The sequence below is a fragment of the Onychomys torridus genome, chromosome 8, assembly GCF_903995425.1.
Source record: "Onychomys torridus chromosome 8, mOncTor1.1, whole genome shotgun sequence".
NCBI lineage: Eukaryota > Metazoa > Chordata > Mammalia > Rodentia > Cricetidae > Onychomys > Onychomys torridus.
Window position 1 is genome coordinate 105,895,906 of NC_050450.1, and position 15,650 is coordinate 105,911,555.

The following is a 15,650-nucleotide window of genomic DNA, read 5'->3' on the forward strand; positions in this document are numbered from 1 at the left end:
CCCCTGTGAAGAGGAGATGGGAGAAAGGTCTGCTTTGATTCTCTGCCTTTGGGCCAGCATCCGCGTTTGCATGTTCTCATTCAAGTTAGCAGGTTAGTGAGTCAGCTAACAAATGCTCAGGGCTCAAGCCGTGTGTGAAAGCAAGCCCCGGGCTGCTCCCTGGGCCCCCAACTATCCATTAACACAAAAGACCCAAGGCACATGTGCACACATAGGACCTGGCCATCTCCCAGGTGTCCCCTGTGCACACAACCATCTAAGTCACTCACACGGCCTGAGGTGCACACAGACCCAGACAGTCCTGCCACCTCCCTAGCCCTGCCCAGCACCAGCCGCACCTCTTCTGCCCCAGGCGGATGGCCTTCAGTTCACCGCCATATTTGTTTTTGATCCACTTGATGCCTTGAAGCTGGGCATCCACAATTAGTGGCCAGCGCTCTGTGTTGCACAAGATGGTGGCGTTCTCAGTGGACATGCGGTCACTGGGCAGACCCTGGTTGTTCCAGGAGGCCACATCTGCATCATCCGTTAGCAGGGTCAAGGGATCCAGGCCCTCTGTAATGGGGATTGGAACCTGCCAAGGGAGGAAAACTTTATTTTCTCCCCCTCCCCCGTGTGTGTGTGTGTGTGTGTGTGTGTGTGTAGCTTGGGCACAATGGTGCACCTGTGGACAGAGGTCAGAGGACAACTTGTAAGAGTTGTCTCTCTCCTTCTACCGTGTGAGTCCTGGGGTTCAAATCCAGATAATTAGGGTTGGCAGCAAGTTGCTGTACCTACTAAGCCGTTTTGCCAACCCTTTCTCTTGTTTTTTAACTTATTTATGTGTATAGTGTTTTGCCTGCTTGTCTATGTGCACCAAGTGTATGTAGGTGTCCTCAGAGGACAGAAGAGGGCATCAGCTTCCCTGAGGTGATGTGAGCTGCTATGTGGGTGTTGGGAACCAAACCCAGGTCCTCTGCAAGAGTAGCAACCACTTAACCATGGAGCTGTCTCCCCAGGCACACCTTGGTTTATGCTTTGAGACAGGGTCTCTTACTGAACCTGGAGCCCACCTATTTGGTGAGTCTGGATGGCCAGCAGGCCCCAGGAACCCTCCTCTGTTTTCACCCCCACACCCCTACACCAGCACCAGGGGTTACAGGTGCACACTCCCGTGCCTGGCTTTTTATTAATGAGTGGTGCTGGGGATCCAGACTCAGGTCCCCATGTCTCTCCAACAAACACTTTGCTGACTGAGCCACCTCCCCACTGCTCGCCGCCATCCCCTGTCCCGAAGTTGGTGCTGGCCTCATCATCTGAAGAGCGAGCTGGTGGAGGAGACAGCCCTGACACTGCTTATAGAAGCAGCTTTGTGACAGGCCAGAAGTGATGTCAGTCCCGGCAAATGAGGCTGACTGAGCCCGAGTGAGGATGCAGTGTGGCTGTGTCTGCCCTGGGGGGCGTCCCTCTGTCTCCCCGAGTCATAACCACCACTGTACTTCCTACCTTTAATTTGTTTATGTAAGGGATCCAGAATTTCTCCATCAGCTCATTCCGGTATTTCTTGGTGAAGTAGCCCACGTAGGAGACAAAGGCAGAGATGAGCAGGACGTCCCCACACAGGGTGACCCCCTGGCTTTTGAAATTCTCCACTGACTCAGCCCAGCGCACATTTTCCGAGGCCAGTCCTCCTACAAGCCTGCAAGAGTCCAAGGACGGGGGGAGTGCCTGGGTGAGCTGGGGAGCCTGGGGCCGGCCGGGTCTGAGAGCTGGCTGGTGTACCCATCTAAGCGGCCTGTCAGCCAGTGGACAACCTGTCAGGTGGACTTGTATGGACGGCAAGGTGACACGGGGAATCTGGGCCCACACGACGTCACCAGACTTGTTTGGCTCTGCAGTAGGACATTCTGGAGGGAAGTCCCAGGAAACAAAAAACAGCACTTTTTGGGTGACACTTGGGGATGCTGAATCTGCCCCCATGCACTACCCAGGCCATATGTGACTATATCCACACTTGGCTAGCAGGTATTGGAGCCCAGTGGAGAACATGGTGGCTACTGGACAATGTAGCACCCAGAGGGCTGCTGGCCTTGTAGGAGTGGGGTGTGTGTGGTGCTGCCAGGCCACCAGCTGAAGGACTGGTACCTGGCCCTAACTGGTGCCCCGTGGGTCTGAAGGCGCTGCCTCAGGTTAATACTGTGTATAGGTGCCATACCCAGCGCCTTGCTTCCCAGTGGCCAGGAGGCTGTTTGGATTTTAACTGATGAGGTCACCTCCCTTAGACAGAGGGTGGGGGTGCATCTGTCTCACCAGCTAAGGTGACCTGGGACCCCCTCCCCGACTCCTGAATCATTCTGACCACTGACTTATCAATGGCTGGTAGCCCCCAGGTTGGGAGAAAATAAGAAAACAGGTAGCCATAGAGTGGACTCTGCCACCCAAGCCCCAGAGCCCAGCTGTCCATCACAGAGGCTCTGAACCACGTGTGGTGACAGAAGACCTGTGGGGTGGCAGTGAGGTGGCAGGCCTTCTTGGGGTGCATTCAGGGCCAGGCGTGGTGGGTACGCACCTGTAATCCCAGCATTTAGGAAGAAGAGTCAGGAGGATCACTGCAAGTTCGAGGCCAGCCTTGGCTACACAGTGAGACTGTCTCACAAACAAACAAAAAATAACAGCGCTGTGGCTGTAGCTCAGTGGGTAGAAAAGTGGCCTAGCACTCACAAGGCCCTAGGTTCAATCCCCAGGACTGCATAAATCAAGTATGGTGGCACATGTCTGTCACATCAGCACTTGGGGTGTAAAGGCAGGGAGATCAGAAGTTCAAGGTCACAGTTACTACCTGAAGACTAGCTCTGATACACAGGACACTTGAGGCTAGCCTAGGCTACACGAGACCTGGTGTCAACAACAGCAGAACCATGCTGGGTTTCCAGGGCTTGGGGCAACAAGGTGACTGGATGGTAGTTCTCCACATGATCCCCATGTGGATGTGATCATGATTTAGGTACCAGGTGTAAAGTCAGTTTCTTTCACACTGCCGTACTTTTCAGTGGGGCTGCCTGAGTGTGCAAAGCACAGACATAGGCCATATTTGATTCCCGGGACCAGTACTCCTTGCCATCCAAATCCATGGCAGTGCATAATGTCCAAAGCGAGTGTGCACAGACCGCAAAGTGAACAGTGAAACGTGACCCACGTGCGTCACTGTGAGAGCAGCTTGTCGTAAAGCAGCCAGACCGTCTGTGGAAGAAACACGGCGTCTGTCCTGAACACAGCGGGCTCCTTTCTTGCCAGCTACCTAAACCACAGGCCATTAAGACCCAGTCACAGGGCATGGGGGTGGGGCGAGGGGAGTGGAGAGTTGTAGGGATCCAGGAATGTCCTGAGTGAGTGTGTGTTGTTAAGGCCTCAGCCCCCCAGGGGTGGCAAAGCCTTCCCGGGTGAAGTCCTCAAGTCCAAGTATGAATGCTGGCAGTGTGTGCGGAAGTTGTCCACCGTGCCTGTGTGCTGCTCTCTGCAGTCACAGCCTGAAGACTAGTTCAACTGAGGAGGAGGAGGCCTAGACATGGCTCCCCACGGACACCAAGGACACATGCTGCCTGAGAGCAGGTGGCTCTGGACAGTGTTCTGGGCAAGCCTGAGTTAACCTGGGATTCTGCCTTCTGAGAGCATATCGATTTTGGGGTCTGGGAGACAGGAGGTGTGGCCGTAGCAAGGACTACCTGTTAGCCAATGAGATCACCCTGTTGGTGGCATCAGCCTCCTGCTGACACTTGATTTTCTCAGCTGTTGCTTTTTCAAATGCTGAAGTCAGGTTGCTCAAGTTGGCATTGAGTTCCTGAAAAATCAAGTTGGGAGATGTTCCCAGCTCTCAGAAGCTCAGGGCCCAAAGGCCCAAGCATCCCCACAGTCCCCTGGCCTGCTCTATGGTCCCACCCTCTGCCTGCGCTTTCTCATGTCATTGAATAATTCATGACTGTCGACTGTGCCAATGTGTTTCAAACAGAAACATTGACTGGCAGGGAGTGGGTGCACTTACTGCAATCTTGTTTTTGATCCGGGACAGCTTATCCTGCGCCTCAGCCAGCTCGGCGTTGGCCTCCTCCAGGGCCTGCCTCTTGGGGGCCACGTCACAGTAGACCTCATAGAAACGCACGATGTTGATGCACCAGGAGCACAGCCCTGCAGCGGCTGTGGACTTGGATCGAATGAACTCAGGGTCAAAGGTGGGGTTGCCTTGGTAGGGCCTGGAAGGAAACCATGGGTGTCAAGCAAGCCCTTGTCCCCACTCCCCGTGGCTGCCTCTGCATCTCAGGCTAATGTAGCTATGGTCATAGAAGCAGCACCAGGAGATACTAATGTCTCTTCTTTTTAATCCTTGTGATGTGTGTGTGTGTGTGTGTGTGTGTGTGTGTGTGTGTGTGTAGGCATTCTTGTGATATGGGCATTTGTGTATCTGTGTATGCATATAGGTCAGAGGTCAGCCTCAGGGGTTGTGACTCAGTCACCATCCTCCTTGTTTCTGAGACAGGGCCTCTAATGGCCTTGGAACTCCTCCAGCATCTAGACTGGCTGATCCGTGAGTCCAGAGAATCCCCCTGTCTGCACGTCCCCAGTGCAGGGATTACAAGCACATGCCACCACACACGGCCTCGTATTTACATTCTGGGATCAAACCCAGGGCTGCATATTTACGCAGCAAGCACTTTACCTACCTAGGGAGCGGCCACCCTAGTGCCCTCTCCTTTACCTAACGCTTTAACGGTTACAAAAAGGAAGAATGCAACATAAAAATTGGGCCTCTCTTGTTGGGGAGATGTCTCAGCAGGTAAAATCTCTTGCCGGACAACCGAGTTTGATCTGTAGAGCTCATGTAGAGCAGATGAGGTGGCAGGCACCTGTAATCCCTCCCACCATGATATCGGAGGCTCTTGGGCCAGCTGGCCTGGAGTACGCAAAGCAGAGGATACAAGAGAGACACCCACCTGCCTCATAAGTGCGAGGAGGGAACTGGCTCCCAAAGCTATCCTCTGCCCTCCACATGTGTGCTGTGGTGCCTGTACACCTCCATGTCCTCTCTTCTCTCTGCCTCCCCTGCCCCCATATACATCAGTGCAAATTAAAACATTGGCCTGTCAAGCAGAATTTGGGGTACATGTTCCTCCTTTGTTCCTAGTGCCCTAAATAGCTGGTCTTGCTCTAATTTGCCAATGACGCCATTAATAGGCAAGAAGACTGAGGTTAGGTACCTGTCTGTCGTAACACTGACAGGAAGTGGCAGGACAGGACGCACTCACAGAGCACGCTCAGGGGAGTCTGTGGCCTATCCCATGAACAGACTGTGCGAAGGCTCGCTGCATCCTTGGTCAGAGTCTGGCTAGACGTTGGGAGGGAGAGATCTACACAGGGCAATACTCACACAGCGGTCAGGAGCAGCCGAGTGAATTCTGTTTCACAGCTGTACGAGACCACGGATTGGGTGTGGTGGCACACGCCTTTTAGCCCCAGCACTCGGGAGGCAGAGCCAGGTGGATTTCTGTGTGTTTGAGACCAGCCTGGTCTACAGAGCAAGGCCCAGGACCGCTGTGTAAATGCTGCATATGGTAGCCATGGCCATGCATGTCTGTAGTGCTGTGGCAGTGGGGCATGGAGGCAGGAGGATCTCTGGAGCTCACTGGCCAGCTATTCTCTCAGAATCCATGAGCTCTAGGTTCTGTGAGAGACCTTGTCTCAAAGTAAGATGACAAGCGATTGAGAAAGACACACAACATTAGAAAAAGGACTGGAAAGAAAGAGAATAGCCCAAGGACTGAGTGCCGGCCTATCATGTGCCAAGCCCTGGGTTCCATCCCAGTTCTCTCTATCCACCGCCTGCATACCCACCCACCCACAGTCCATTCTAACCAAACACTGAGAGTGGCACACCTATGCGCACATTTTAACACAATTATTTTAAAATGTTTTGCTCTGTCTCCCACTTCCCCTTGTGTGTGTGTGTGTGTGTGTGTGTGTGTGTGTGTGTGTGTGTGTGTGTGTTTTGAGACAGGGTTTCTCTGTGTAGCCCTTGCTGTCCTGAAACTCTCTCTGTAGACCAGGCCTCAGACTCAGATTTGCCTGTCTCTGGGATCAAGGTGTGCACCCCCATGCCCAGCTTAAACATGTCATTACATTTTATTTGTGCATATGTGCATGTTTGTATGCATGTGTACATGGTGTGGAGGATAGAGGACACACTGTTAGGGTCATTTCCCTCCTTCTTCCATATCAGATGAGTCCTGGAGATTGAACTCAGGCTGCCAGGCTTGGTGGCAATCACCTTTACCTACTGAGCCATTTTGCCAGCCCCTACACCACACTTTTCTTGTGCCTTAAGTTATCCACATTGATCAAATAGTTTCAGTATTTGAACTGTCTCCTTCACAATGGGGGCTGGAGATACTGAGGTCACAGCATGGCCTTTTTTCCAGTCAGGGACAAGTGGCCCCTGAAGATAGGTCATCAGTGGGTACACAAGGTAAGAACATATGGCCTGGTGTATTCACAAAAATAGGAGTGCCTTATAAATGTCAGTGGGGTCCCCAAGACACCTTCCCAAGTTCCAGTGTTATCCCCTAGAAAGGCACTCACAGTAGGATCACACACACCAGAACCCCAGTGAATACTCTAGAAGTGGTGAGCCCACATGGCTGTGTGTATGACAGGAACACGTGGGATGTGTGCAGGCATGCGTGTGGTTATATGAATGTATGTTAGGTACGTATGTGTGGGTGTGGCCAGCTGCTCTGGCAGGGACAGACCTCTGGGCAGGCCTGGCCTCTCCTGGTCCTGTGGCCCCAGGTTGTCCCCTGGCTACCTGTCAGCTCTACACGGGAGAAGCCGTGATCTAAATGTGTGGTTGCAGATCTTCCTATCTACTCCAGTTCCCCTCCCATGGGGGAGACAGAGATGGCAGGGTTCCTTGGAGTGAGGACTCTGAGTGAGGGCGCTTTTGCCTTGACCTTCCCACCACAGCTCCGGGGCAAAGGTGCGGCCTGAGCCTTGCCCTAGGCTTACTTGAAGGCCTTCAGACAGGCCTCAGGGATGTGTTCCTTGTCAAACCTCTTCAGAGAGTCTAGGAACGTGTCCACCTTGCCCATCATGATCTTTGCCGCTTTCCAGCTCTTGTCCTTGGGGATCTTGCCCCCAGGTGCCGTCAGGATCATGACAGCAGCTGTGACATTGACCACAGCGTCTGGTGGGGAGCCGAAGGACTTCAGCTCTGTCAGGTTGTTCTGTGGGGACAAGCACATTGAGTGTCACCATGGAGCCCACTTGACCAGCCCTGCTCCTTTTTCCCTTTCCACTTCCTGTGTCACCTTGTTCAAAGTATCTAGGGCCTCTTGTGCAGCCAACAGGGCCGGCTCTGCCTTGGCCAGGTCTGTTTCACAGGCCTTCTGTTTCTCAGTGACATTCTAGAAGGAAGACACACTGGAAAGTTTAGTGTAGGCTGTTCAAACATCCATGCATATGCCCATCCATCCATCCATCCATCCACCCACCCACTCGCCCACTTAGCCATATCCATCCATCCACCCACCCACTTAGCCATATCCATCCATCCATCCATCCATCCATCCATCCATCCACCCACCCTTCCATCTGAGAAGGGTAGGCAGGGGGATGGGAGAATGAAGCGAACTCTCCTCTAGTTACAGTCAAGCCCCAGTGGTTCTGAGTTCCTGCCAACCATGTATCTGTTGTCTTCATTGACTACCCCAATCACTGGTGACTCTCTGGGTGTGCTCATTCATAAGACATGCCTCTCTTGCCTTGTCTCCTTGGGCCCTGCCTCTTGCTCTCAGATGAGAGCAACCATGTGCTGAGGGACATGGGATGCTCAAATGGGACTGGGTCCCTCTATCAGCTCTAGCTTCCAGGACTGAAGGGAAGCTCCAGCCCTTCCCTGTCCCTCGTTACTCTGAGATCACACTGTGCGATCCTTCCAAAACAGAGCATTTCAAACATGTCACCCAACCCTCATTCACATAGGAGAGTGAGCGTTCGACTGTGGGAGCTCACAAGTGCTCATTAGCTAATGGGAGTATGCCAGTGCTCCCTCACTTATGAACTTAAGTGCTAATTCATTCATGCACTGTTGTAGAATATCATTTTAAGGTGTGTTACTTTTGTTTATGTTGCATTTGTTTAACTCTGTGTTACTTTGCCTGTCTAGAACACCTGATGGTCTTAATAAAGAGCTGAATAGCCAATGGCAAGGCAGAAGAAAGGGTAGGCGGGGCTGGCAGGCAGAGAGGATAAATAGGAGAAATTTGGGAGGAAGAAAAGTAGCCAAAGAAGGAGGACTCCAGGAACCAGCCACCCAGCTACACGGCAAGCCACAGGGTAAGATTTACAGAAATAAGAGAACAGGAAAAGCCCAGAGTCAAAAGATAGATGGGATAAATTTAAGAAAGCTGGCAAGAAACAGGCCAAGCTAAGGCCAGACATTCATAAGTAAGAATAAGCCTCTGCGTGTGATTTATTTGGGAGCTGGGTGGCAGGCCCCCAAAGAGACAAAGAGCAAAAACAAAGAACAACATTTTGGCGTACCAACATGGCACTGGAATATCCCCAGGGCCTGAGAAAATGGAAAAGGAAAAAGGGGGGAGGAGCAGGCAGAATATGGCCCCTTTAAGAGTTTCAGCTGGGTAGGTCAGTGAGCCCTTGAGCAGCCAGTACGTTAAGTTATACAGAACAAAAAGCTAAGTAAAAACGCCTGCAACAGTGCATTCTAGAGCTCTAGGAAGGCTGAACGTCATTCCTGGTCAGACAGATCTCCCTCTGGCTGCGAGTTTCATGCTTGGTTTTCACAACCCAAGAAGCAGGCAGAGCCAGCTGAGAGCTGAGTGCAGAGGATCCAGGTGTAGGTTAGCAGTTTAAAGGTTTGCTCACATGGTCAAAAAAGGCTAAAGATACCCAATAAAAAAAAGTCTAGACAGAAACACCTCTAAACAGGCTCCAGTGTGTTTAACAATATGCGTAGGCTTAAGAAAAGAAAAAGGGTATAGTCATAGAAATAAATGATTAGTTTAAAAATAATAATAAAGGGTTTTTTTTTGTTTTTGTTTTTGTTTTTTCCGAGACAGGGTTTCTCTGTGTGGCTTTGCGCCTTTCCTGGATCTCGCTCTGTAGCCCAGGCTGGCCTCAAACTCACAAAGATCCGCCTGGCTCTGCCTCCCGAGTGCTGGGATTAAAGGCGTGCACCACCATCGCCCGGCCAATAATAAAGTTTTTAAAGATGGAATAAAATAATATAAAAGAAAAAAGCCATGTAAGATGGGAAATACACAGGGAGTCTGAATCCTGTATGATATTGTATTGGTTTTGAATTTTTTGATTGTTGAAAAGCAAAGGACAGCTGCAAAGAGACCTGGAATTGAAAGAGGGATTGTTGAAATAAATCAGCCTGTATACTTTAGGAATGCCTTAACTTTTAAAAAGTCAAAAATTATATTTGTCAAATGGAAATAAAAAATGCTTTGGAGTTTTATTCCCACAGGAGATGAGAAGCTGTGGGTTCCTTCAGGGTTAATATGGATCAGGCTTGATCAGGCAAGATCTCCTGAATCTTGGCAGCAAAGATTATTGCTGTCTCCCCAGGATTTGGCTATTATCTGAAATTTTCTCTCTGGGACCCTAAAGCTGCTTTGTCTACAGACAGAGCAGTCTAGAGAAAACTATGCCCACATTCCCAAGAGTTAGGGTATGAGGGAGGTCTTTGGTTATTTGGTGGGTTATGGATGTTTGTTATCATTTAGGAGAATATAGTATATTGATACAAATTTAAAGTTATTTTTGTTACACTGTATATATGTTTCTACTCTTATTTAAAGGATTTTTATACTGATACAAATTTAAGGTTATTTTTGTTATGACATATTGTGTATATGTTTCTACTCTTGTTTAAAGTACTGTAACCTATGCAGTTCATTTAAAAATGTAAGTTAAAATTTGAAAGCTATTATTATAAACTATTTATAATAATCAAGAATCATAGGTTAGCAGTCATTTATAACAATCAAATTTGTATACATGTTAGGTATGTTTTATAGGTTAAATAGATATATTTTAGATAGATGGTCTTTGAATACTTCAAAGACCTATAGAATATGGCATTTAAAATGTTTTGTTAACTTAAAGTTTTTCATGACAATGAGACACATCTGCTGATCTTGGCAGCATCAATTTACTTCAGAGATGACAGGCATTGAAGAAACTCCTTACAGAGTTTGCTTTCATTGTGCCAAGGGTAGCCACTGGGCAAAGAAACTGTTCTTGCCTTTGATTGCTGACAATGTGCTGTGCAGACTGGACATGCAGGACACACAGGAAAAAGAATTATTGAATTTTGCCAAAACAAGACAGGACAGTCCTTCAAATTTCCTGCTTCATGGAGAAGTCTGCCTGATACTCTAGGCCTGTAGACTGAAGATGGATGCCCCAGGGTAGCAGAAGGAACCTTGGGTGACTGTCCAGGCAGCCAGATGTCTCTGTCATTGCTAGAGCTTTGGATGTTGTTTGCTATGCACCTTTTGATTACTTTAAATAATACTATCCTTCTGGGGTCTTTGATGGAGTTGAAGACTACATAGTTATAGTTGCAGTTTTCCTTAGTTATGGTAGAGAGTAAATTAGGTATAAAACTTTAGATTCATTAAGATAGGATAGATGATGGAGTATTTTCTTTTAATTTGCCAGAAACAAATGAACTGGAATTCATTACATTGTGAATGCAATCTTTACTTGATAATTGTTCTTTTTATGTACAGTATTACTATGTTAAAATTATTTTAAGGTGTATTACTTTTGTTATGCTCTGGAACATTTGTTTAATGATGCAAAGCTGTTTGATTAAATAAAATTCATCTGGGATCAAGAGGCTGAGTCAGCAACTAGCTAACAGGAAGTGGTAGGGAGGAGCCAGGTGAGAAAGGGTTTTTAAGGAGGGGTGAAGAGACTCACAAGGGCTTTTTGGAGGATGTGAGCAAGGAGAGGAGGTGAGCTACTTGCTATTCAGCCTCTGAAGAGCAGAATTCCACCTCAACCTTTGAATCTTGAGTTCTTTAGAGGGACAGAGGTTTAGTTAAGTTCCCTTGTAGTTCTGAAGGAGTCAGAGCCTGAGGGAACTGATTTTCCTCTGCCTATGGCCTTTGTGGCCTAACTTGCAGGTAGCGGTGGAGTTTCAGTTGCTGTTTCGGACAGCTGTGGCTTAAAGGGCGGCAACAGTTTATAAAAAGACACAATGCATGTGGGCACCCACTCATGTGGGCACTCCTTTGCTTTTGGTTGGAAAGGACCCTCAGCCTTCTTGCGAAGTTCAGAGATCAGAGTGACTTGGTGTCTTTGCATAGGAGCAGCAGCTGGGTGACAGGGGAGTGGGGGCAGTCACCAGACCCTGAGCATGTTGCTGGGGCCCAGGGGAAGGACAGAGGACAGTCTTTTCTCCCTGAGGATCCTTTAGGGACATCCAGGGAAAGGGGACATAGGAGGCAAGATCAGCAGTGGTGATGGGGTAACCTCTAGCTTTTTCCCAAAGCACCCCATGTGGGACATTCGTGGATGGAGGGCCAGGGAGTGGAAAGAGCCAGGACACCAATTGTTGCATGCTGTCATGGAGAACCAGGGTCACAAGGTCTTTGTCTGGTCTTGGGTTCTATGTCCAAAACTTAGATACTAGGTCACCCACTAGTTCAAGACCCAAGGGAAGTTATGGACCTTTCCAGGCCTCAGTTTCCCTATCTCCCTCACAGGCTTGTGGCTCTGCAGGTTAAAAGAGAACAGGGACCCAGCTCCTGGTCATCCCAACCTGGGTCTCCTCCCTGTCCAGCACTAGGTGGGGACTACTCAGGCCCTACCTGGCTGCTCCAGGGAGAAGCTATGTGCCCAGGGTGTGAAGGGCTCCTTGGTGAATGGGTGCCAGCTGCCATTCCAGAGAGAGTGGGCAGTAACTGTGGGGACTTAAAATTTATCCACTGTCCAGATATGGCTGAGGACAGTCCCCTAAGCAATTGTTTCTACCTGGCAATTTGCCCACACGAGGGAACCCAGAGCAGAAGACGCAGTATAAGGACTGGTAATCAGGTGGCATCATCTTGACCCTCACACACAGAATGCAGCGTTCTACGAAGATGCAGAGGGAAGCAAGGCCTGGTAACACTCTCAGCTATTTTGAGTGCTGAGGCAGGAGAGTTTAAGTTCAAGGCCAACATGGGCAACTTAGTGAAAGCTTGGCTCAGAATACACAACCCAAAGAGGGCTGGGGAGGTGACTCCGTGGTTCAGCACTGCTCAGTTAGCATGTGTGAGGTCCTAGGCGCCATCTCCAGATCCACCGAAACCACAACAACACACAAAAGGACAGTACAGGAAAGGTGACGCTGCACAGGTGAGGTGCTGCCCTCGGGCAGGGCCAGGCTGGACTGGGCAGCAGCAGTGCCTGGTGATACTGCAGTGGAGGGGCTCTCTGGAAGGAGCTTGGCTGGCCCTGGGCTTTCTCTAAGGGGAGTCCTAGGTGATCCATCTGACCATGGGGCCTTCTTTCCCAGCCGCCCTGGTTAGGAGGTTTGTCCTTGTACAAATGTCTCAGCTGGAGTCCTCTCTGTGGGTGGCCTCTGACCCCTCAGGGGGGCCCTGAGACCCACCTTATTGATGACCTCAACTTTGATTTCTTCCTCGTCAGCAATGGCCTTCTCCTTGCTAACCTTCTCTGTCTCCACACCCACCACCTGGATCAGCTTGTCTGCGTTCTCATTTTTCTGTTTCAGCTCAGCCTCCTGAACCGCCAGCTTAGCCTTCAGGTCGTCCACCTAGGGAGGGGGAGCCAGGAGAGGGCAGAAGCCTGCTGAGGGCAGTCTCAGATTCAGGAGAACAACCTTGGGGGCTCCCAACTCCCAGTGACTCTGGAGTCTTTTTAAGAAATCAAAGGAAAGTTTAGATTGAGCACTGAGTGTATACATGAATATCTATGACACACTCCTAGTGTGCTAGGAGTTGAGATGACAAGATTAAAGAAAAAATGTCGACTGAACTGGGGGTGGGGGTGAGAGGTGAACAAGGGTGTGATCCCAGCACTTGGGAGGCAGAGGCAGGGGGACTGCCAAAATATTAAGGCTAACCTGGTCTACATAGCAAGTTCTAGGCTGGATAGGACTAAAAAGTGTACCCTTAACAAAAAGTTTCAGTTGAGAAGATTGTTGAAGGTCTTCAGGCAGGGGTGGGGTGGGGCATTTGAGGTCCTGCAGGTTTGTGGGGGAGAAGCTGAGACTGGAGTCAAACACTCCCACGAACTGGTGAGAGGCTCATCTTGGCCCAACCTGGTAGGGAGGAGGCAGCTGGCTTCCTGGCAATCGTGGGCAGGGGGCTGTGGAGATGCACTCTGGGCTCCACATGGAGGGGGTTTAAAGCCAGGCAGAAACCTTGAAAATCAACACAGTATGGGGAGGTTTCTAAGAAGCCTGTGAGAGGCCCCTGGTATGAACACCATGTAGAAATGGCTGCATTTTCATGGGCTGCCTTGAACTTGAGAAGCAGCTTCCCTGGACAAAAGGCAGGACACTACCATGTGTTGGTTTGAAAGAAAATGGCCCCCAAAGGGAGTGGCACTATTAGGAGGTGTGGCTTTGTTGGAGGAAGTGTGTCATTGTGGGGGCGGGCTTTGAGGTCTCTTTTCTCAAGCGTCGATCTGTGACAGTCAACTTCCTGCAGCCTCTGGTCAAGATGTAGCTGACACCACATCTGCCTGCACACTGCCATGCTCCCCATCATGATAATGGACTAAACCTCTGAAACTGTAAATGAGTCTCCTCAATTAAATGTTTTCTTTGTAAGAGTTGTCATGGTCATGGTGTCTCTTTACAGCATTAGAAGCCCTAACTAAGACACACCACATGTGCAGGGTGCCCACTTGAACGCTGACATCATCAAAGCAGTTCACATCTGTTGCTCTGTATCAGATTGCACATCTGTTCTCCAGTTCTCAAAGGTTGGAGTCACATGCATCCCACTGCCTGGGATGTTCAGCCCCGCACATAACTGCACCCCACGTGTGGCTGTCCCCTGTGGGAGCCCAGCTACGGTGAGAAGGTGCTGTAGCACTGCAGCAGCCCGGGTGCCCAGATCCTACCTGAGAAGCTGTGCTCTGCAGCTTCATGAGGCCGTTCTCCAGCCGCTCAATTTTGGCAACCAGCTCCATCCTCTTCTTGGCCAGCAGGTTCTGATAGAGTTTGATCTGCTCCAGGAAGGTCTTTGGTGTGGTGTAGTTGTACCGCCTCTCGGTTGCCAGGTACACCTTGGACATCTCGTTGACGGTGGTGTGCACGTAGGCCATGAAAAGACTGATGGAGGTCTTCACCTCAGGCTGCAAGCCGGGACGGATGAGATGAGCTGGGCCACTTATCTTGGGGCCCTACACAACACACTCATGCCTCCTGGGGCCCCAGCCTCATCCTGTAGGGCCTACAAGAAGAGGGGCCACTGCAGACCGCAGCATATTCACTCGGACCCTGTATGAGATGTGCCAAGGCCTGACCTGTCTCAAGTGTCAAGGGATATAGGAGAGGGTCTGAGGAGATAGCTGGGTCAGTCGAGTGCATTGCAAACACCAGGAGCTGAGTTTGATCCCCAGAAGCCACGTAAAAGTCCAGTGTGGTGGCACATGCGGTTGCAATCCCAGGGCTGGGGAGGTGGACACAGGAGCATCCCTGGGGCTCACCATCCAGCCAGACTCTAGAGCAGTGGTTTCAACCTTCCTAATTCTGGGACCCTTTAACAGTTCCTCCTGGTGGTGATCCCCAACCACAAAATTGTTTGTTGCTACTTCATAAGTGCAGTTTTGCTATTCTGTGAATTGTAATATAAATGTCTGATATTTCCAATGGTCGTAGGTGACCCCTGTGAAAGCATCATTCCACCCCCACAGGGGGTTGTGACCCACAGGTTGAGAACCACTACTCTAGATGATTAGCAAGCTCCAAGGTAGTGAGAGACCTTTTCTCTAAGGAAGTAGATCATGTTCCTGAGAATGGCATCCAAGGTAGTCCTCCGGCTTCCATGTGCATGTGTGCATACACACACACACACACACACACACACACACACACTATAATGAGGGTTTTCAGTGGGTAAAGCTAGTTGCTACCAAGCCTGAAGACCTGAATTCAATTCCCTGGGGCTCACCCTCAAGTTTCCTCTGACCTCTCTACCTGCTCTGTGGCATGTGTGTGCCACCTCCCAAACACATGTGTGCTTACATACTCACATGCACACACAGGCATAAAGTTAATTAAAAAAAATTTAAGGAAAAGGAGAAAAAGAACTAAAAAGAGACATAGGAGAGCAATGCCCCTTGAGCTGGGCAGAGTGAGTGCCAGGTGACTTTGTATCATGAGGTTAATCTAGAGACTGGGACGCAGCAGAGCCTATCTATCATTTAGACACACGTGAGCACACATTCCTATGCATTCACATGCTTGTATTCTGGGGAAGCGCAGAGCTGAGATTTTGGGGTTTTTTTTGGTTTTGTTTGTTTTTGTTTTTTGTTATATGAGACATGTAGCCCAGGCTGGGCTCAGACTTGTTGTCTAGAGGAGGCTGGGCCTTAAAACTCCTGACCCTCCTGGCTCCATCTTACAAGAG

The 15,650-nt window shown here is 49.9% G+C and overlaps 1 protein-coding gene across 2 annotated transcripts in view; it reads right to left on the reverse strand.

Annotated features, from left to right (window-relative positions):
• The window catches only part of Dnah17 (dynein axonemal heavy chain 17), a 119,181-nt gene that overhangs the window by 24,936 nt on the left and 78,595 nt on the right, over positions 1–15,650 (reverse strand). For both annotated transcript variants that reach the window (XM_036196601.1, XM_036196602.1), the window contains exons 56-63: positions 14,140–14,373; positions 12,659–12,823; positions 7,335–7,430; positions 7,033–7,250; positions 4,019–4,226; positions 3,702–3,817; positions 1,486–1,678; positions 339–574 (exon numbers count right to left, since the gene is read on the reverse strand). In XM_036196601.1, the coding sequence (XP_036052494.1) occupies positions 339–574; positions 1,486–1,678; positions 3,702–3,817; positions 4,019–4,226; positions 7,033–7,250; positions 7,335–7,430; positions 12,659–12,823; positions 14,140–14,373 (1,466 nt within the window). The remainder of the gene's footprint in view (positions 1–338; positions 575–1,485; positions 1,679–3,701; positions 3,818–4,018; positions 4,227–7,032; positions 7,251–7,334; positions 7,431–12,658; positions 12,824–14,139; positions 14,374–15,650) is intronic.